Here is a 21,911-nt window from a genome sequence, read left to right on the forward strand (position 1 = left end):
GAAAGCGGTTGCTTTCTGATCCACCTGACTGGATCAGTGTGCTCGATGAACTGGCTGTCCTCAAAAAATTTTAAACCTTTCGTGACAGCCGAAGTCTGGTTGTTGCGAGTTTTACCATTATTGTGGATCCTTTTTTAATTGATGTGAACTCAAAACAGGCAATAAAGAAAAAAAAAAAAAACTCGTGGCTGAGTGGTAGCGTCTCCGTCTCACACTCCGGAGACCCTGGTTCGATTCCCACCCAGCCCATCTTGGAAGTTGTTTTTATTTAAAAAGTGCATGCCGGGATTTATCGCTCACGGCCAACGCCGCCGACACCGGCTTTTCTGGGACACGAGCTCCTTAACGCTACCGCGTTAAAGAGCATCGCTAGGGTCACCTGGTGTGGTGGCATCCCACCTCCCCCGTGTTTCCTTTATCTACCAATTCTGTCCTCATGGTTTGCCCTGCACCAAATCAAATTTATTTTACCAATAAGACGCAGCGATTGTGCCACACAGCAAAACATCAAACGCACATATTTCCGAAAAATATGCGAGGAAAATGACTGAGCAAGCGGCCCAGTATCAACAATAAAGGCGCCTAGGAATTATTGCGACCGGAATCATGCTGAAGCTAGCAGATTTTTAGTACCAAGTGCTTGGAAGCGAGGTCGCGCAATGGGAGTTCACAGAGAAACTCTCTTTGAGCACACTGAAAGTTTTGAGGAAAGCAAACTGAACGCTTTCCTCAAAACTTTCAATGAAGGAGGCGAAACGAAGTGGCGTCCGTGTGCTGTGCGATGTCAGCGCACGGTAAAGATCCCCAGGTGGTCGAAATTACTCCGTAGCCCTCCACTACGGCTCCCCTTTCTCTCTTTCCACTTTCACTCCCACCTTCCTCCCTTCCTTTACGGCGCGGTTCAGGTGTCCACAGAGCAAGTGTGACAGTTACTGCGCCTTTCCCTTCCTGTGAACCAACCAACCAACCAGAGCCTTTCACATGCATAGGTAGCCTTTTAGTTTCTTTGCACTTAACTTTTCTTCTTTTCTCCAGAAGGTGAACGTTGACTCCCGCATCCAAACTGCAAAGTTACCAACGCGCATTGATGCCCAAGAGAAAATATTAAGCGCGAAACTACAGTGCCTAGCGAAACCGCCTTTTGGAGCTGAGAGGTGGTGGCCGTATCCAGGCTAATTCTTTTAACGACAGTTTCACCCTCGCAGCATTGCGGTGAAAGGTCCACCAGTATTTCACACGTAAGGAGGTTCCCACAGCTGCCAAGTTATAGAGTGACGTGGTCAGTGATCCTGACATGGATATTCCAAACATGAGCGTCCGCACGCTGCGTAGATTGCTCAAAGACATAAGATTCTAGGTTCGAGAGCGAACACAAAACAGTGCTTTGTTGGAGAGAGACGATATCGTCGTATTGCGACGCAAGTACCTACGGACCATCCGAGAAATGTGAAAGCAGAAACGGTACGCATATTTATTCCACACATCTCGAAAACACGTACCTACTCAATAGCATGCTCGACTGAGATTTAATGTGAGAATATTAATTTTGCGAAACTTCATACATCATCTTTTCGGCATACTGCAATGGCCTATATATTTCTTTTTTTTTTCAGGCCAATATACTATCTGGACGAAACTTGGGTAAGTGCTGGTTACACCAAACAATTTGTCTGACAAGACACAGCAGTGGCGTCTTGAGAAGATACTTTCCGCCAGGGATTGTCGACTGGTCTACGGGCGCCAAGCGGAAAAGGTGGTCGCAGGCAGTAAAAAGGGTTTTGTTGTGTCTCGCTTTCCGGGCCAAGAAAGGCGCCGTTGACTATCTCAGAGAAATGGATGGCTCGGTGTTTGACACATGGTTCAAGGAGCAGTTTCTTCCCGGCATTGAACCGCATAGTGTCATTGTAATGGACAATGCACTTTATCATAGTGTGCAACTTGAAAAGGTGCCTTGTTCGTCGACACAGAAAACGAAAATTTAGCCTGGCTAACAGAAAAGGGCATCCCGTTTTCACTTGACCTGCTGAAGGCCGAGCTGTTACAGCTTGTAAACCAGCACTGACATAGATTGGATGGTTATCGCGTTGACACTTGCAAAGGCGGCTGGCCATGATGTTGTTTGCCTTTCCCCCATCGAAATGGTATGGAGTCAAGGGATACGAGATACGTTGCTGCCAATAACACTGACTTTACTTTGGTTTCTGTAGAAAAATTGGTTCATGAAGGCATTGCTCGCGAAACTGTGCTCATGCGAAACGTCTTGAGGAGGAAGCTTGTGATGGCGCCATCGAAGTTCACCTGGAAGACATCACAATTTCCCTGACTTCAGAATCTGACACTTCGAGTGAGGCAATTGAAAGCGAGATGAGCGTGACGGAGGACCCCCAACCACTGCTACTGCATGCCTGCTGGCGTCTTCCGAGAAGCCTTCGTTCCCCACCTGCGCTCTGCCGTTTTGGTGCATATATTAAGGGACAAGGTGACAAAAAAACAGTCCAAATGAAGACATTCTTGGGTGCATTATATTTATTTTTTAAAGTGAGGTACAATGAGAGCGGGATCCGATAACGCTGCTGCATTCCACTTTTTAAGGCACATGTTAAGCATCTCAAATATTGCAATCTATATGTACAATTCAAATCTGAATGCATTTGTTACTTCAACTCTCGGAAACGCCGTACGGGAAAACAGCGACGTGTCACGAGGCGGATAGCGCGCGCATGTGACAAAGCAACCCCTCCGTGCAACTACAAAAAGAAGTTACTGAAACTGATATTCTCAGTAGCGTGGTTTTTTTGGGCTTGTTGGTACATGATTCCAATACACTATAGCGCAGCAAAAGACGAGGGCACAAGGGACGAGAGACGAACACCACGAGCGCTAACTTCCAACAAATTTTATTCTCCTGAAGCATCATCTGGCGTATAAATATGATGCTTCAAGAGAATAAAATTTGTTGGATGTTAGCACTCATGGTGTTCGTCTCTCGTCTCTTCTGCCCTCGTCTTTTGCTGCGCTATAGTGTATTGTAATTGATATCCTCATTTGAAAACAACCGTCAGGGCCGGGCAAAAAGACATGATTTATATCAAATATTCTATCTCAACGGGCGTTAACTCATACATGTGGAAAGTGCCATCTTCTGGAACAACCAAAACCGAAACCGCATGGCGTAGTAACACAGCTAAGAAAGCCCCGCCCCCGTAGCTGCATTGGCTGCATTGGCCAAGTATCGAGAAGATTTTGCCTTTTCCACGAGTAAATTGATAAAATTCATTTGAACCAAAAACTGCGTATTCAAATTAAGTTCTGATGTGGGACACAAGTGTAGGACGCATTTTCTGATAGCGTAGTCGAGACAGGGAAACAACTTGTTGGTAGCGACGAGTCCCCAGGCAACTCATCGCAAAGTACTGTGTGCCACCCCAGAAAACAGGCTAAGCCAATAAGTAACCCCAGTGTCTTGTAACCATCTTAACATCGCCTTCACCAACATACGAAGCCAAAGCACGATGAGCTGCATCGCCTTATTGTCCAAATTGATGCCTACATCGTTCTGTTACGTGACGGTATCAACGACAATGAAATCCTCCCACTAAATAGGAACTACGTTTTATATCGTCGTCTCGGATGTGCTTCTCGCTATCCGGAACACGTTATCATCATCGCTCAATGGTCATAACACGAAACTTGAGCTAACCTGGATATGCACAACTCCAGATTGAAGGTAATCTTCGGCATTTGCTACAGACCACCAGACAGCGATTCGTCATTCTGCGAATCCCTACATGATTCATTAACCAACATTATAAGTACATAACCTATTTCGCCTATTTTTCGGTTCGGAGATTTTAACTATCCGCATATAAACTGGGCTCTGCTTTCTTTACCTAGCCATTGACCATCTAAAGAATCGAAACTTCAATCTACATCAAGCCATTACATACTCCACTTGAGGTACCCATACCCTTGGTCTAAAAAAAACAACTTGAGGGGCTAGTTGGTGCTGCATAATACCCAGAAATGTGGCGCAACAAACACAAACATGTGCGCGTGTGTTGTCTCTTCGCATATGTTTGTTGCGCCACATTTCTGGGTATTATACACTTGATCTGTTACTGATATCCTGTCCAGACAGCATCCACAGCGTAACCGTGCTTCCAGGCCTCAGTGATTGAACCTGATTGCATTTCAATAGGCGATCAGGTAATCACTGATTACATGCGAGGTAATTTCGATGTCACAAATAACAAGCTTCTTCAGATTTCCTGAATTCCTATCTAAACCGAACCGTTAATGAAAACTGAGATCATTACACGTCAATAATTCCACGTTTGAAGGAAAATACATCCCAAACCTTTTGTGAAAACCGATTCGAACAATCATTGGTTTCACAAAAAGTCTCAAGCGCCTTCTACATAAAAAAAAAGGCTATTCCGATCCGCCAAACGAAACCAAGGACGAGAAGCGTTGGCAAAACATCGGGCCTGTGCGAAAAATTACATAGACGAACTAACTGCCACCAAGGACAAATTTGTTTCTGTGGAGCTACTATCCATCCTCAAAACAAATCCCACCAAATTCTGGGGTATCCGCTCTCCTAAACACAAAGCTTGATCTTGTAAATAAAGACGGCGAACCAGTTGATACTAACCAATGTTCTAAATAACTACTTTTCATCCGTGTTTTAGTCCAACATCGATGCTAAGCCCCTAACTTTACAAAACAATGGCCAAAAGGAGATGCCAGAAATTCAAATTAACTCAGAAGGAATCGCCGAACAAAACAGTTCGCTAAAGCTCTCATCATCCGCGGGTAGGAATCCAATTAACAGTAAGCTCCTCAAAAACACTCTCTCATTATCAAGTTAGATATTACAGCTAACATTGGAACAATCTTTAGACACCGGAAGAGTCCCTCATTATTGGAAATTATTCCCATTTTCAAAACAGGTGATCGTGCATGCCCAGCTAACTATCGCCCCCTCAGCAAATTATATCCTCGAACAACAGACTTCTTTTATTCTCATCAGCATGGCTTTAGAAATATGTGAGACGCAGAATTCACCTAAGAAGGACATAACTTCCAAATAGACTTTTCGAAGGGATTCGATCGCGTATCTCACCTGCTTGCGAAACCTTCATGCCTCGGGATATCTAATTAACTGGATAGAGCATTTCATCAAACGACGCCCACAGTACACATCAGCGAATGACTTTCAATCATCACTAACAGATGCAACGTCGGATGTCCCTCAGGGGGCTGGTCTATCACCACGACCTTTTTTCAATATATGTAGACGACTTGCCTTCTAACATTATTTGTAAATTGCAACTTTTTGCAGATGACAGTGTTATGTATAATACGATCCATAGCCCGGCTGATAATCGCGACCTGCACAGTATTAAGTCATGGTGCGAAAAATGGCAGATGCTTTTAAACCTTACTCATTGTATTCCACCCGGAAACACACATTGATACACCACACTTACATGATTACATTAGTTCCTATCAACGTAGCACAATACTTGGTGTACTTCTGACATCGTCACACTGAATCAATTTACTCCGACGCTTCACGCTCAATTGGCTACCCGCGGCGTTATTTTAAATCTGCATCTCCTGAAATAAAATAGTATACGAAACATTTGTACGCCCAAAGTTGGAGTGCGTTAGAGTATATGGCATCCACGGCAATCTTATCTCCCCATTCAATTAGAATCAATACAAAATCGTGCATCTCGGTTCATCACTTGATCACAAAAATCAAGCGTCAAATCCCTCAAGCAGTCTCTTCGTCTCTCAACACTCGAATCACGCCGTGTCATTTCCCGCCTTTGTTTATTTCACACATTTCTTCATAATGCAAAATCACGCCACTACCTGATAGCTGCCCCACTAAGAACGTCCGCCCGCCTCAACCACGATAAACCGATAGCTCGTATGAGCGGTCACACGTCTGCCTATAACAGCTCATTCTTCCCTAACGAAATAGTACTCTGGACATCGCTTCATGCATATCCACTGTTTTCTGCATTATTTTATTTCTCAGTCTCATTTTATAGTGCTGTGCTGTTACATGAATGCCATATTTCTCACGTGTGTTGCACTTTGTAGTTCTTTTTTTTACTTTTCACTGTGTGCTTTATTTCCATTGTTTCAAACATTTCTAAAACTATTCATGCCCCCCCCCCCCCTTATTTAATGCCTCAAGGCCCTTAAGGAATCAATAAATAAGAAATGAGAACTATCCTACCGCGCCTACTTCTACAGCACACTCAGTAATTGTAACTTTGAAAATATTGTTCATTGCTTCTACGCAAATGCCGTCATCCTCAGAGCCGAGTACCTATTTTGTGGCTTCATTAAGATGTGTTGTCGGCCTAGTTGGTGCAGTACTTCAGACATCTTATAGTAGCGCGAACAAAAACACACACACAGGACAGGGTACAGGACGAGCGCTACCTCGCTCGTCCTGTACCCTGTCCTGTGTGTGTGTTTTTGTTCGCGCTACTATAAGATGTCTGAAGAACTATTTTGTGGCGATATCCTGAACTCTTGTGCCCTCCTCCTCGGCGCTAATTCGTTGATGGACTTCTTTCTTACTAAACTGTTTCGTTTCCTCTTCAGATTTAGACTAATCCGAGGCTTTACCATCCTGAAGTCACTGCATCGCACTTTCCCGATTACCGCTACACCCTGCATAATGGTGGGGTTAGACCATAGTATGAAGTCAATTTCATTTTTTAGTCTTCCCGTTTTGAGTTTTTAACATCTATGTATTATGTATGTTCTTCCGTTAAGAAGGACATATATATTACATTTATTTAGCAAGGAGGTGTAACGCCTGTGCATTCTGAACTCTGAAAAACTGCGCCGAACGAAACACACCACAAGAAAGAAGACGAGACAAGCGCCTTTGTCTCGTCTTCTTTCTTGTGGTGCGTTAAGTTGGGCGCAGTTTTTCGCAGTACAAGTATGAACCAACTAGCCCAAGAAACGGTATTAATGCATTCTGAACATGGCAAAAAAAAAAAAAAAGATGTTATTTGAAGACTGAGTAAAACTACCTCTTTTTAAGTAATATATGCATTTCCTTTCGGCTGTAGAAGTACTGACAGGCTGCTCTCGTTGATAAAAGAGGTTTCTGACAGTTCCCGACCTCACCTGTATTCTAGTTGTAAAGTCTCAAATCATCTTAGTAAAGAAATCGACAGTACTGGCGTCAGCAGCCCTTCTTAGCGAGCAAAAGGTGTGTCTACAAAGTTTGTGTTTATTTTGTCGTATCACCTTGATGCTAAAAAAATGTGTGTCCCTCTTTTCTGCTCAGCGAGGTGTGCAAATGATAGGCAGAGCCCAATTATGTTGCAGTTGGTGAATAGCCCTTTTGCAGTGGAATGGAGAAATTTCTGAGCTGCGCTGTGACGACATACTTGCAAAACCGAGACTGCCAGCCGGAATGGCGGCAGTCTCCGCAGATATCAATGATGATTTTGGGAGTGCGATGTGCCCATCAGGCAGATCGAGCAGGCGTCGTCGGCGGTTACGTGAACGATCAGGGAGCACGCAGGAGATATAAACAATAGGCAAGCTTTAGCACTGCAGAACCTGCAAGGACAGTGATGTATTATAGCGTGAGAACTGTGCGCAGAAGCAGACTTAAAATCACGTGTGAAATTATAGGGGATATTATATCCGAAAAACCGGTTACCGACACACCAAGTTTATTCTAGAGCGCAGAAAAGATGTTCCTTTCAAAGTTTATACTTTCAAGATGTGATGAGTAGCTTCGTTTCTTCCTCAATGGTATATTTAGGCTTCCCTTTCTTAGGCCGTTGCGCCGAAAGCCGAGCTTAAAACAGCCCGCCGGCTGCATGCGGAGTAAGAAATCGGCTGGCAGCGGAGATTTCTGGCGACGTTGACTTATGTCATCAGTAGCGGAGTCGGGTATTTCAACACGAACGTGTAGCCACAGTTCGGGTGGAGATATTCTCCAAACGTTAGCCCAAGCAGGAGACGGTCCACGGAACCAAGCCTAGCCTATTTTTTTGTGTATTCGCATACGAACGAGCCAGGAGGAGGAAAGGCAGGGAGGTTAACTCGCAAAAGAAACTGGTTTGCTACCCTGCCAGGTGGCAAGGAATATAAGCCAACTGCCGAACAACAGTTGCGGCGGTAGAACGATTCGTAGCAACAGGAAGTAGTGTCCGGCTCGCTCCATTTTCAGGCATATATGAAACGAATAAGAGCGAGTTGGCGGGCTAGTTGGTTTTGCATAATTAAGGAACAGCAATTTACAACATTTTACTGGTTTTAATTGTTTCTTCACCCATAGGCATATTACTCCTCCTAATGTTATACTTTTTAGTGAGTTTTAGGATTTACCCCTTTGGGCGCTGACAATTACTTGTGCAATTCTGTTTCAGTTTATTGTAGTGTGTTTTCTTCTCACTAAGGCCCTCTAAACCTTGACTTTCACCTTTTTACGATTTTAGATTTTACCGCTATTGCCTTTCATTTCTCATCATTTTTAATCCATTGCTTATCTTGTGTTCCTTCGATGGCTGTTTTCACCACAATTTCCAATTTTTAACTTTTACGTTTTATAGATTTTACCCCCATTGCTTTTCCTCGTCATCTTGAATTATTGTTAATCTATTGTTTATCTTGTTTTCCATCGATGGCTGTTTTTCACCACAATTTCAACCATTAGCAAATGTTTTCTGACGGCCGGTGACTGAGCCCTTTCTTTATCGATGTTCCACCCCCAGTTCTACTTTGCAATAAACCTCAGTTGTTAGCGCCTTGTGTCCTTTGCCCTAAATATATGAAACGTGGCCAACCACGTCGTGCTTACAATGCCGCAAACCACTCAAGTATTGATTGGTTGGCTTTAGCTGGAAGTCAGCATAGAAGCATCAAAATAAAACAGCTGCTATCATTCACGTCAAAGCGTATCTTGCTCTATAAACCAAGCGACAAGATTGCAGGTGAACAAATAAAGATTACAATAGTTCGTGGCAATGGGTTTATTATGAATCGCTGTTTGATTCCGAGGCACGCCGTGTGGCTTTTGAAGGTAAGTTTGTCCTACTCTCTCCAAAGGGAAAAACTTCCATGAATGCCAAAGGAGTGCCACTACACGGAACGCAAGCAGACGCTCCGGGCTCGAAACTTGTGACAAATACTTGACGTTCCGAGCAATCAGTGGCAGGCAGTTTCAACGCAGCTGGAGCCCACACTAAGCCTTGGCATACCGAAATCTAGAGTATATGCCCCACCAGGGTGGTAAGACGCCCGATTACTGTGCCGGAGTTCCCGGGTTTGAACCCGACCACGGCGGCTGCGTTTCGATGGAGGCGAAACGAAGTGGCGTCCGTGTGGTGTGCGATGTCAGCGCACGTTAAAGATCCCCAGGTTGCCGAAATTACTCCGTAGTCCTTCACTACTGCTCCTATTTCTCTCTATCCAATTTCACTCCCACATTCCTCCCTTCCCTTACGGCGCGGTTCAGGTGACCGCAAAGCAAGTGTGACAGATACTATGCCTTTCTCTTCACGTGAACCATTTACTACTTATAAATACTGGATAAATTCAACTTGAACGTCGAAGGAAGGCCATTCATCTGAAGCGGGCGGCTCCCGCGCGAAAGGTCACTGACATGCAAGCCAAGTGTGCGAAAGCAAACGAGAAAATTTCGTGCCGGCGCTTAATAATTTGCCCATTCGCGTCGTTAGGCTCCTTCTGAAATATCCATTACGTATCATGCACCGGAGGAGTGCGAGGAGAAGACCAATGTTGTTGCAATATGGCACCATTACTGTTTCGTTCGGGTATCCGTTTGCGACAGCTTCCCTGTCTCGTCATTTAACCTGGCATGTACACCAATATTTTCTTATCTGCTAAGGCACCACTTCTGTAGTGCCCCTCACTATTGTGCTTACACAGACCAAAATTCATCTGCAGTTTGGAATCCCCACCAATTACATCTTGCTATACGTCCTCGAGGGGACCGAAAACAGATTCATGTATTCATGGTAGTCAATTTCATCTTTGAGGGAGCAGTCTGATCGACAGCCTTGATGACGCGTTTTACTTTTCGACACTTCATCAGGAAAATGCGCAGCCTCCCCCTTGACCACGCGCCCGTCCTTCTTTCGAGAGCTTCCCGACCCGGTTCCAAGTGTTGCCAATGGGGGCAGCGAACCTGGCGGCCAGTTTGTCGGCGACATCCTTGATGGTAGTCCACTCCTTCTCGTCGCTGGGGTCGAATAGCATCATGGTGTGGAAGTTGCCGTCGCCCACATGGCCCACTACGGTGCCCAGAATGCCGTGGCGCTCGATGTCCTCCTTGGCCGCATCCACGAGTGCCGGCAGCCGCGAGATGGGCACGCACACGTCCGTCACGTAGCACCGCGTGTTTGGCCGCAGCGCGCATGTCGCGTAGAAGATGGCGTGACGGGCCGTCCATAGCCGGTTGCGCTCCTCGGGCTCCCGAGCCCACTGGAAGTCGGAGGCCCCGTTGGCCTGCGCAAGCTCCGTCACCGTGTCCACCTGCGACGCCTCATTTCAATAAACTCAAATGTCACCCACACGCTACAAAGTCATTTGTGATCCCCTGGCGCATACAAGTCGAACAGCTCCAAAAATAATTTCTTTTTCCAATTGCGTCTTTTCTACCGCAGCATTCTGCGTCACCGTTTCACTGTGAGGACCCACATGGCATGGTCCAAGCTTCCGACGCGTGAGAATAATGTGGCTGAAAAATTGCTTCTCGCACCCACAGCGAGATACTTCCATGAAAATCCAATGGGCAGCGTTTTTGAAAATAATTGTGTGACAACTATGGGTTATTGTAAAATACTTCTATGAACATAACAGTTTAAACAGTCTGAATTTCCCGTACGTATTCAAGATTTGCTTCTCAGGATTGTCCAGCGCTCATAACGAGTATTTAATACCTTGCACGCGAAACCAAGTTTTTAAATTAGCACGAGGCAACTGTGAAAAATATTTATATGAGGGATATTAGCTTCGGATGCATATAAAAATGTCGCTTCTGAAGTTTCTCCTCCACTCGCAACAAATAAGTCAGAAAATCGGTGGGGCACGTTTTTGAAACTAGACGCCTGCGAGGGAACATGTTACGTTATGGCAGCCACGTGCGTTAACATATTGCCGAATTGGTTATGTGAGGTATCTTTTCTGCATCACACCTCGTCGCGTGGTTTGGCTTGGGTTTTGTGTACTGAAATTATAAATTTGCTCAACTAAAAGACCAATTCATAAACATTGAGAAAAAGAGACAGGTGAAAGGAAATTCTGCTAAAAAATGATATCGGTTATACCGGTGCAGCGCTAACCGAGCGTTTTAAACCACTGATTTTGGAACATTTTGACCGCAACAGCCAAGAAGCTCAGGCAATGAAAATTTGCCTAAAACCCGCATAGCACCCAAATCCAACCCTAAACTTTAAGAGTTACTCATGGACGCAGATCTTTTGAGCGACGGCGCACTCAGGCTCTTTTGTTCGCTTCAACTGACGTCTATTAGAATAGCAGGGGAACAGTTGGCTGACCTGTTCTCGGACGGCTTGCTCCGATGGTCCGTGAAACTCTAGAAAGAGCGTGGGGGTCTCCTTGAAGTCAGTCTTGCTGTAGCTGTTGCACGCCCTGACGGTGGTGTCGTCGAGGAACTCGATGCGCGCCACCGGCACGCTGCACTGCAGAGTCTGCACCACAGTTTCGATGGCTGCCGTCACCGTCGGGAAGGGGCACACGGCCGCCACGATAACCTGAGTGAACGCAATTTTAGGCCTGTTGTGTAGGTCATGTAAGGAGTTAGTGAATAGTCATTATTCATCTGTAACAAGAATCATCATTTAAATTATTGCCCCGTTTTCGCGCCTTACATTTTTTCTTGAGCAGCAGCTGACTGGAAACCCACCATCTCACTGTGTTCACCAACATTTTCAACTGCACCTGCATTTTCTGGATTATCTCCCTCGTTGGCGCGCGTTCACTCAGAACACACCACCCCAACACAGCGACACCAGCAGGTTTTCGCACCACTATTGGCCACTTTATTTGCAGCACAGGTATATTGTCATATTTCTGTTACGTTCTAAGGTTAAAAAAAGCAGCTCCTTCGGAGATTTCTATTGGCTCGCAGAAAGCGACAAAGGTGTGCCGTGCACACCTGTGGCCAGTGTACTTGCTTGACAGGACTGGAGAAGTGAGTACGTCACATAATAGCATTTATTTTCCAGAAGGAAGGGAACAGCAGCTAAAAAGCTTCTTCGAAGAGCGGCTTGACGAGGCGGCTGCATCCGTACATGACGATATTAGGCAGGAGAAGACTTCACGCAGCATAAATTATGAGAGGGCCCAGTCAGAAAAACTACAAGAAAATATCTGTTGTTACAACAGAATTTCTGTGCGGTTTTTGACAGAAAAGCTGTTGCGACTACAGAACTTTCTGTAGTAACATCAGAGCTTTCTGTAGTTACAACAGAAACGTACGGCAGAAAAACTACCGTACTAAAAAGTACTATACAACTACAAGAAAATCTTATGTTTACGACAGAACTGCCGAATATTCTGTCGTATATTTGAAATAGTTTTGTAGTTTTTTTTCGACTGGGGGACAATAACCGGAGTACAAAAAGATCCAAGGTAATTCAGAGAACATACATGTAAATAATGAGAGTCTACTCTGTTCGCTCAAAAATATTTATTCATATAAGCATTCCACGGATTAATTAAAAGGATGGCAGCACGAAAAATGTACCACAATTAAGTGAATACTGACTTAATAGGTAGGGGGACTGAAGTGAAGCATCTCCCAGCATGGTGTAGCGTGCCAATGTTCGGGGTTACGGGTGTGATACGTTGTCTTGAAGCGCCGCTATTAGCGATACTGTGTTGTACTTTTCAGTGATGTCTGGTTTATATAGTCGTCAAAGCCTATAGTTAGCGGTGAGGGGGAGGGCAGATGAGTTCAGGATCTCGTTACAGAATAGATATTCAGCACTAACCGAGGATGACGACATTACCCTAGAAGCAATGAACAATATTTTCAGAGATATCATTACTGAATGCGCGGTAAAAGTAGGCGGTAGGATAGTTAGAGGGGATACCGGTAAGCTGTCTAAGGAGGCGAAAGATTTGATTAAGAAACGCCAGAGTATGAAAGCTTCCAATCCAACAGACCAGATCGAATTGACCGAGATATCAAAGCTAATAAATAAGCGCAAGGTGGCCGATATAAGGAAATATAACATGGAGAAAATTGAGCATGCTGTAAAGAACGGGGGAAGCCTTAAAGCGGTAAAGAAGAAATTGGGCATAGGTAAAAACCAGATGTATGCGATAAGGGACAAGGCGGGCAACGTCATCATGAATATGGACAAGATAGTCGATAGTTAGACAAATATGCCACTTGGTGGTGGTGGTGGTGAAAACTTTTATTGTCCGGAAGAGGCGACACCGGAGCTCCGGCACCGCTCGCAGGCGTCCAGGGAGCCCGATGTCACCCCAAGAGGCAGGGGCTAGTAGACAAAGCGGTTCGCCGCTTCGGTTGCCAGACGGACAATGTTGGCCTGTGTCGCCGGGTCTTCGCTATGAAGCGCGGTCTCTCATGCTTCTGCGTCCTTGAATAAATTGTAGCCCGGGGAGTGGCTGCACTCCCAGAGGATATGTTTTAAAGATCCTATATCGCTACAGAATCTGCAGAATTGGTCCTCCGGATTTCCAGTTTGCGTGAGGTATCTCCATCTGGGAGACATGTGGTTCTTGGCTTGCAGGCGGCGCCAGGTGACTGCCTCTGCGGATGTGAGGGACCTATCTGGGGGTGGATAATTCCGCCGTCCTAACTTGTAGTGCTCAATGACTTCGCTGTAGGTCGCGAGCGTCTCGACCTTAAAGTTAGGTTGAGGCCAGCGTCCCCCCCCCCCCCTTCCCGGATAATGAGCGCTCGGGCAAGGGCGTTGGCTGCTTCGTTTCTTGGTATGTTGGTGTGAGCGGGGGCCCAGGTTAGAGTGATCCCTCTGTCTATGTTGCTTTTCGATAATATGTTCAACGCGTAGTGGGATATTTTGCCTTTGCAGAAATTCCTTATTGCTGATTTGCTGTCACTGATGATCACCGCGTTCGTACTAACGCACGCTAGGGCGATCGCCGCTTCCTCCGCTGCCGTGGCTTCTACTCCGCTTGTATATATCTTGCCTTGCTCTATTCCGGACCCGTCGACTACCACCGAGACAGAGTTCCCGTCATCATCAAAAGCGGCGTCTGTGTAGGCAACCGTTTCGGGTGGCATTCTGCTTAGTTTTGTTACCAAGTGTTTGGCTCTGTGCTGGCGTCTTTCCTGATCGTGTTGTGGGCGCATGTTCTTTTGTATCGGTGAGATCGTGAGGGCTTTGCTAATTTTGGACTCAATGTGGAACGTCTGGTTTTTAGTGCCTCTGTTCCCTTGTAGTCCTACCCAGCTTAGAATTTGCTGCCCTGTCTCAGTTAGACTTAGGCGTTCGAGTTGCGCCGTTCTCGTTGCTTGCGCTAACTCTTCCCATGTGTTATGCACCCCCATTCCCTCTAGTGCCAGGGCTGAGGTCGAGATTGTGAGTCCCAGTGCTCGTTTCGTGCATTTCCTTATTATGGCGTCTAACTTGTTTTTGTCTGCTTTTCTGATGTTAAGGAATGGGGTTGAGTAGCAGATCCGACTCAAGATAAAGGCCTGGACCAGCCTCAACTTGTTCTCCTTTAGCCCTCTACCTCTGGCCGAGATTCTTCTAATGATGCCTACCACTTGGTTTGCATGCGCGTCTAGCTTAGCTATAGTCATGGGATTGTTTCCTGTTTTGCTTATGACCATGCCCAGAATTCGGATCTCATTTACTTGCACAATTTCTTTCCCGTTCAATTCTATCGAGATTCTGGGAGGAGATGCGTTGGCTGTCCTCGTCCGAGGCCTTATGATTAGTAGTTCCGACTACGTCGGGGAGCAGCTCAGCCCCTTATTTTTGGCATGGAGGTCTATGATGTCGGATGCCCGCTGGAGCCTTTCCTCGATAGACGCATCGCTGCCCTCATTGAGCCAAACGTTGACGTCGTCTGCGTAGACGCTCGTTTGTAGCCCTTGGATGCTTCCTAATTTGCGCGGGAGGTCTTTCATAACTAGATTAAATAGGAAGGGGGATAAGATGGCCCCTTGTGGGGTGCCCCTGTTTCCTAATTTAATCTCTTCCGAGCTGAGGCTCTGCATACGCAGAGTTGCTGTTATGTCTTTGAGAAATGATTTGACGCAATCAAAGGTCCTCTTCCCTACGCTAATATCTGACAGGCCGTCAAGGATTGCCGAGTGGCTGACATTATCAAACGCTTTGGTTAAGTCTATGCCCAATATTGCTCTTGTATATTTGGTCTTTTGTTTTTCTATTATATCGTGTTTGAGCCTTAGCATGCTATCTTGAGCGCTAAGGTGTGGTCTGAAACCTACCATCTCGTGGGGCCAGATGCTGTTTTCTTCCGCGAATCGAGTTAGTGGCGTCTGAATTACCTTCTCCGTTAATTTGCCTAGACACGAGGTCAGTGAAATTGGCCTGAGATTTTCTATACCCGGGATTGCCCTTCTTATGGATTAAAATTATGTTGGCATGTTTCCAGTGTTTAAGGACGTCCCCGGATTCCCAAACTTTGTTAAAATATGCTGTAAGGTGAACTATAGAGTTGTCGTCTAAGTTCCTAAGCATACCGTGTCTGGCCCAGGTGCTGTGTTTTATTTGAGGTCAAAGAGCACGGCTCTGACCTCTGCTACTAGAATGGGTTCGTCCAGTAGCGGATTCTCCGCCCCCTGATATTCTTTATCCACTGCCGGAAATGCGGGACCTATATATATATGTCTTTAAGTCGGTCGATGAGCTGTTCATCGGTTCCGTCAAATTTGTATCTGGCCTTGATTTGCTCAATGTTGGCGTGGGTTTTGGTGTTGGTGGGGTCTATGAGGTGACGCAGCATCCGCCACGTGTTGGGATGGCTCATATTCTTCTCTAGCTCGTCGCATATTTGATCCCACCTTTTCTCTTCTAGTTTGAATGCGTAGCTCTCTATTTCTCTATTGTGCTCGGCTATTTTCTTCCTGAGCTTCCTGTTCCATTTCTGGACTTTAGCTTATTTTCGAGAATTGTTTTTCGGTTCCACATATTTCTAAGTTTGTTGACTAATCGGAATGGGAGGTCATCTCCCTCTATTGCTTCGGTGGCCTGTTTTACGTGTGAGACAACGGTTGACGTCCACTCTATTATGTTTCCGATTTCGCCTAAGTCTGCTGTTGATCTGACATCCCTGAATTTATCCCAGTCAGTTGCGGTGGCCTGTTTTGAATTATGTATGGGCACCCCTAGTTTCCTATCAATTTGGATTTCGATTATAAAGTGATCTCTGCCAAGATTTTCGCCCGTGTTCTTCCACGACGTTTTGCCCGTCCTGTGTCCTAGTGTTAGGTCTGGTGATGTGTCACAGCAGATGCTATTGCCCGTTCTGGTTGGCTCGTTCGGATCCGTGAATAGCGAGAGTCTTGTCTTCTGAATCGCTTCCCACAGCATTCTACCTTTCCTATCGATTTTGGAGTAGCCCCATTCGTGATGATTTGCATTAAAATCCCCCACTATGAGCAGAGGGCATGTTTTTGCTGTCCTCAACGCTTTCTTAAATGTCGCCTCAAACTGTGCCTTTTTGTGACGAGGGGGGCTATATGCGTTCAGGACGAATATGCTTCCCCTATTCTTCTTGCCGGTGAGAATTTCTACGAGTACGGCCTCCACTTCATCCGTACTTGTGTCATGTTCAATTGCCGCAATGTTATTCTTGACTAGGGTGGCTACTCTAGATTTGTCCCCTCTTCCGCTGTCGATGTGCGATACCCTGAAATTTTGACTGGGGGTTTTCCTGTTTCTTGTAACGCTACAGCAAGCGGAGGCTCTCCTTGATTTAGAATGTGCTGTTGCAGCAATGCTTTTTTCTTTTTGAAGCCCCTGCAGTTCCACTGCCAAATTATAGTCCCTGTCTTGTCCATGATGAGTGAGAGAACGGGGCTTCCGGCCTCGAGGGAGGCTTCGGATCGGGATGAGCTCTTTCTTCGCCTCCTAGCACGGTCAGAAGTGAGTTCATTTGATTTGTTATAGCCTGGAATTTCTTATCTATGATATCGCTTAGTTTTCTTAGTATGCTTTCCTCTTGTTCCTTGAGGCGTGCTTCTAGTTCGCCCTCGTTAATGTTTTTGTGCATCTTTTTGTTTCTCTCGGGTTGAGCCGTCTCATGATCCTCTGCCTTCCTCTTTGCGGTACCTACCGTATCTACATCCATGCTGCCCTCGTGCTGCGCCTGTGGGGCGGCTATTCTCTGGACAGGGGTAAGCGGTCTTTTTTGCGCCGCCTGCGTAGCTCGCACTGGAGTGTTCGTTAGCTGCCCAACTTGCTCTTTGAGTTGGTTTACTGTTACCGTTAGAGTTTTAATTATTTCTTTTAGATGGCGATTTTCCTAATCTCTCTTTCCTGTCTCTTTTTTAAACATATTGGCCTGTGCCTCTAAGTCTGGTGTCATATCATGGGAGACCGCGCTTGCGAAGCTGACAGGCATACCAGAGTGGGTCCTCTTTTCTCCTGCTTCCCGCAGGTCCGGCCAGTGGGTCTGGTTGTCTCTGGGTGGCGGCTTGGGTGCACTTGTGTCCCTGGACTCGGATAGTTGTTTTTTGGCCGCAGGTGGAAGCATGACCTTCGTTGGAGGCCTGCCTCTGCCCGTGGTCGCTCCTCTCTTGTCTTGTTCGGCCCTAGCTTCGGCCTGGGCCGCGTCGTTTAACCCAGTGAGGCTTCCTGTAGAGTTCCCTGCATGTCGGGTCCCCTAGCTGATGCTTTTTCCCGCAGAGAAGACACTTCGGTTCACAGGCATGCTCCTCTGGCTGATTTCTTAGCCCGCAGACTCGGCAGCGGGTGCTGGTGGGATCTGGGCAGACGTCTTGCCTGTGCCCAATTTTGCCGCATGCGTAGCACACGTCGTACTTTTTCTTATATAGGTTGCATGGAATCCACTGACTGAAGAATTTTACGGCTCTTGGTACTTCCAGTTCTTTGAAGTTAATGATGACTGTTTCGGACGTCCTTCCTAGTCTTCTTACTGCCGTATACGTTGGGTTCCGTGCGTTGTCCAACGCCTTGTGTATTTGTTCTTCCGTCAACTGCAGATTAATCCCGTAAATGACGCCTTTGCCCCCCTCGGGCATCGCCGGGTGGCCAGTCATTTCGACATCTCCGACTCGGATGTTCTTGATTTTGGCGAAAGCCTCTGCCTTTTCCTTGTCCGGGGTTGATATTAGGATCGTCTGGTTGTTTTTGTTGAAGACAATGTCCTCTTCTGCCATGGGGGATAGACCGGCCGCCTCCAGTATAGCGTCTCCAGGAAAACCCCCCAGCTTCTTCTTTATGTTGTCGATTCCTCCCGCTGGTCGTAGGACAATCTTCTCTGTTCCCGATGGTAGGCGAACTTGCAGCTTGTCGACCATCCTCTCTGCCATAGCTTTGTTTTTCTTCAGGTTTAGTGTTTTTCGTTCCCTTCTTCGTGCTAATACTTCTGCCACTTTTTCCTCTGGGACGTATCTGCCGCCTATGGAACGGCACCAGCCCCCTTGGTCTTTCCCTTTATCGTCGAAAGCGCCGACGTCCATCTTTTCATCATCCTCTTCGCCAGCGTTGGGAGCACTTTTTTCTTCTTGATTTGCAGCCGACAACGTTGACTGTTCTTCACTTCCGGTAGTTGCCGCGGCTGATACGGCTCCGTTTCTTCTTTCTGCTGGCGTCTCCGCCGATGCTGCAACCGCTGCCCGTGGTTGTGTCATGTTTGGGCCGGCGCAGCAGCTCTGCGAGCTGCTTTGTCGTTGCGTTCCCTCGGTATTTCTCTCTTTTGCCGGCGTCTCCGCGGACGCTACAACCGTTGCCCGTGGGACCTCCATGCTCAAATTCTTCGACAGTGAGCGGCCTCGGGTAGGGCCCGCGAGGACGCGGTCGGCTCCCTAGGCTTAGCTCGTCGAAGCGTCCGTTAGGCTTAGCTACTCCACGAGTGACGCGGGTCTTGAAAATTTTTGATTCTTAAATATTGGTCCTGTATGAACCAATACAGCTTTACAGTTAATCTGATTGCCCTGTAATCAAAAAGTTTGTAATCTTTCTTGCTGCTGTTGCCCATTCTAACGAGCCGTTATTCAGAAAAGACAAATACAGTGCGTTACAAAGTAGAATATTGATGGAAAGTGCAAATACTGAGCAATGATGTCGTAGGGAACGAATTGCGCTGGGTAGTTTGTTGTCTAAATGTTTTATGTGAAAATTACATGTGACGATGCTCTGACAAATAAACGCCTGAGGTTTTCGTAGAATGAGTGATCTCCAGTACGAGAGGTGGCAATCCGAGTTCTTTGTTTCTCGGGAGGAATAGAACGGCCTGTAATTTATTGAAATTATGTTTTAAACTGTTTTTAAACTTCCAGTCTTCAATTTTGATCAAACTTGTTAGCGCGGCTGGATAGATCTGTGCGTGAACGATCAGAAAAAAAAAAGACGTACCGTCGTGGAAATGTATTTTGCTGGTGAATCTATGAATATAAGTTTGGACAGGCCGCCATTGGAAACTGACCCTGGCAACGTTTAATGCTAGTGAAGCTAGTTTAGCAGTGCTGTTAGAGGAACTAGAGGGTATGAAATGGGATGTCATAGGGCTTAGCGAGGTTACGAGGCCGAATGAGGCATATACTGTGTTATCGAGGTTTACCAGAGAGGCGACAACTAGGAGCAGGTTTCCTTGTCAATAAGTATATAGCGGGTAATATAGATGAATTCTATAGTATTAATGAGAGGGTGGCAGGCATCGTTATTACGCTTAATATGCGGTATAAGCTGAAGGTTGTACAGGCCTATGCACCTACATGTAGTTATGATGACCAGGCAGTTGAAAGCGTCTACGAAGATGTAGAATCGGCAATGCGAAAAGTAAAGACGCAGTATACTGTAATAATGGGTGACTTCAAAGCCAAGGTAGGGAAAAAGCAGGCAGGCGACAAGGCAACAGTTGACTATGGGATTGGTTCTAGGAATAGCAGGGGGGAGTTACTAGTTGAGTTTGCAGAGCGCAATAACTTACGAATCATGAACACCTTCTTCAGCAAACGGAAGAACCGGAAATGGACTTGGAAAAGTCCTAACGGGGAGACTAAAAATGAAATCGACTTCATAATGTGTTCAACACCCGCCATTATGCAAGATGTAGAGGTAATCGGGAAAGTGCGATGGAGTGACCACAGGATGGTGAGGTCCCGAATTAGCTTAAATCTGAAGAAGGAACGCAACAGATTAGTAAGAAAGAAACCCATCAACGAATTAGCGGTGAGGGGGAGGGCACAAGAGTTTAGGATCTCGCTACAGAATAGGTATTCAGCTCTAACCGAGGATGGCGACATTACCCTAGAAGCAAGGAACAATAATTTCAGAGATATCATTACTGAGTGCGCGGTTAGAAGTAGGAGGTAAGATAGTTAGAGAGGATACCGGTAAGCTGTCTAAGTAGACGAAAGATTTGATTAGGAAACGCCAGAGTATGATAGCCTCCAATCCAACAGGCCAGATCTAATTGGCCGAGATATCAAAGCTAATAAATAAGCGCAAGGTGGCCGATATAAGGAAGTATAACATGGAGAAAATTGAGCATGCTGTAAAGAACGGGGGAAGCCTAAAGCGGTAAAGACGAAATTGTGCATAGGCAAAAATCAGATGTATGCGATAAGGGACAAGGCGGGCAACGTTATCACGAATATTGACAAGATAGTCAAAGTAGCCGAGGATTTCTATACAGATCTCTACAGTAGCCAAAGTAATCAGGACCGTAATGAGATTGGCGGTAGGGGAAAACAGTCAGACGGTCAAGAATGCACGAGAAACTATGAAAAGGGGGAAATCAGCTGGAGAGGATCAGATAACTACAGATTTGCTGAAGGACGGGGGGGATATCGTGCTAGAAAAACTGGCCACCTTGTATACGCAGTGCCTGGTGTCATCGACGGTACCGGAACCATGATAGAATGCAAACATTATCCTCATTCATAAGATAGGGGATTCTAAGGACCTTAAAAATTACTGACCAATCAGCTTACTGTCTGTTACGTATCAGGTATTTACTAAGGTAATCGCTAATAGAATAAGGACAACCTTACACTGTAATCAAGCAAAGGATCAAGCAGGCTTTCGGAAACGGTACTCTACTATCGATCATATCCATACCATCAATTAGGTGATAGAAAAATGCTAGCGTTCATTGATTACGAAAAAGCATTTGACTCAGTTGGAACTTCGGCGGTGATGCACGCATTGCGAAATCAGGGGGTAGACGAGCCGTACGTGTGCACAGCAACCATAGTTCTGCATAAAGAAAGTAACAAAATTCCCACAAAGAAAGGTGTTAGGCAAGAAGACACAATCTCCCCAGTACTATTCCCAGCTTGCTTAGAGGAAGTAATCAAAGGCTTGGAATGGGAGCAGTTAGGGATAAGGGTAGACGGAGAATACCTCAGTAATCTGCGATTTGCTGATGACATTGCCTTGCTAAGCAACTCGGGGGATGAACTGCAAATAATGATTGATGACCTAGACAGGAAAAGTAGAAGGGTAGACTTGAAAATCAATATGCAGAAGACTAAGCCTCGGGAAGAAACAGCAGTTTACATTAGGTAGCGAAGTACTGGAAGCAGGAGGCGAATATGTCTACTTAGGACAGGTAGTAACCGCAGATGCGGACCATGAAAAGGAAATAACAAGAATAAGATTAGAATGGAGTGCATTTGGCAAGCACTCGCACATTATGACTAGCAGCTTACC

General features: G+C 46.0%; 1 protein-coding gene across 1 annotated transcript in view; it reads right to left on the bottom strand.

Moving 5' to 3' along the window:
- The window catches only part of LOC146171941 (D-lactate dehydrogenase, mitochondrial-like), a 288,593-nt gene that overhangs the window by 5,553 nt on the left and 261,129 nt on the right, over window positions 1-21,911 (bottom strand). Inside the window, exons 7-8 of the mRNA XM_084586185.1 lie at window positions 11,580-11,795; window positions 10,208-10,554 (exon numbers count right to left, since the gene is read on the bottom strand). Coding sequence (XP_084442311.1) covers window positions 10,208-10,554; window positions 11,580-11,795 — 563 coding nt within the window. The remainder of the gene's footprint in view (window positions 1-10,207; window positions 10,555-11,579; window positions 11,796-21,911) is intronic.

This window comes from Amblyomma maculatum, unplaced genomic scaffold, assembly GCF_055883805.1.
Source record: "Amblyomma maculatum isolate TAMU_Amacu unplaced genomic scaffold, ASM5588380v1 scaffold_15, whole genome shotgun sequence".
In the NCBI taxonomy this organism is placed as follows: domain Eukaryota; kingdom Metazoa; phylum Arthropoda; class Arachnida; order Ixodida; family Ixodidae; genus Amblyomma; species Amblyomma maculatum.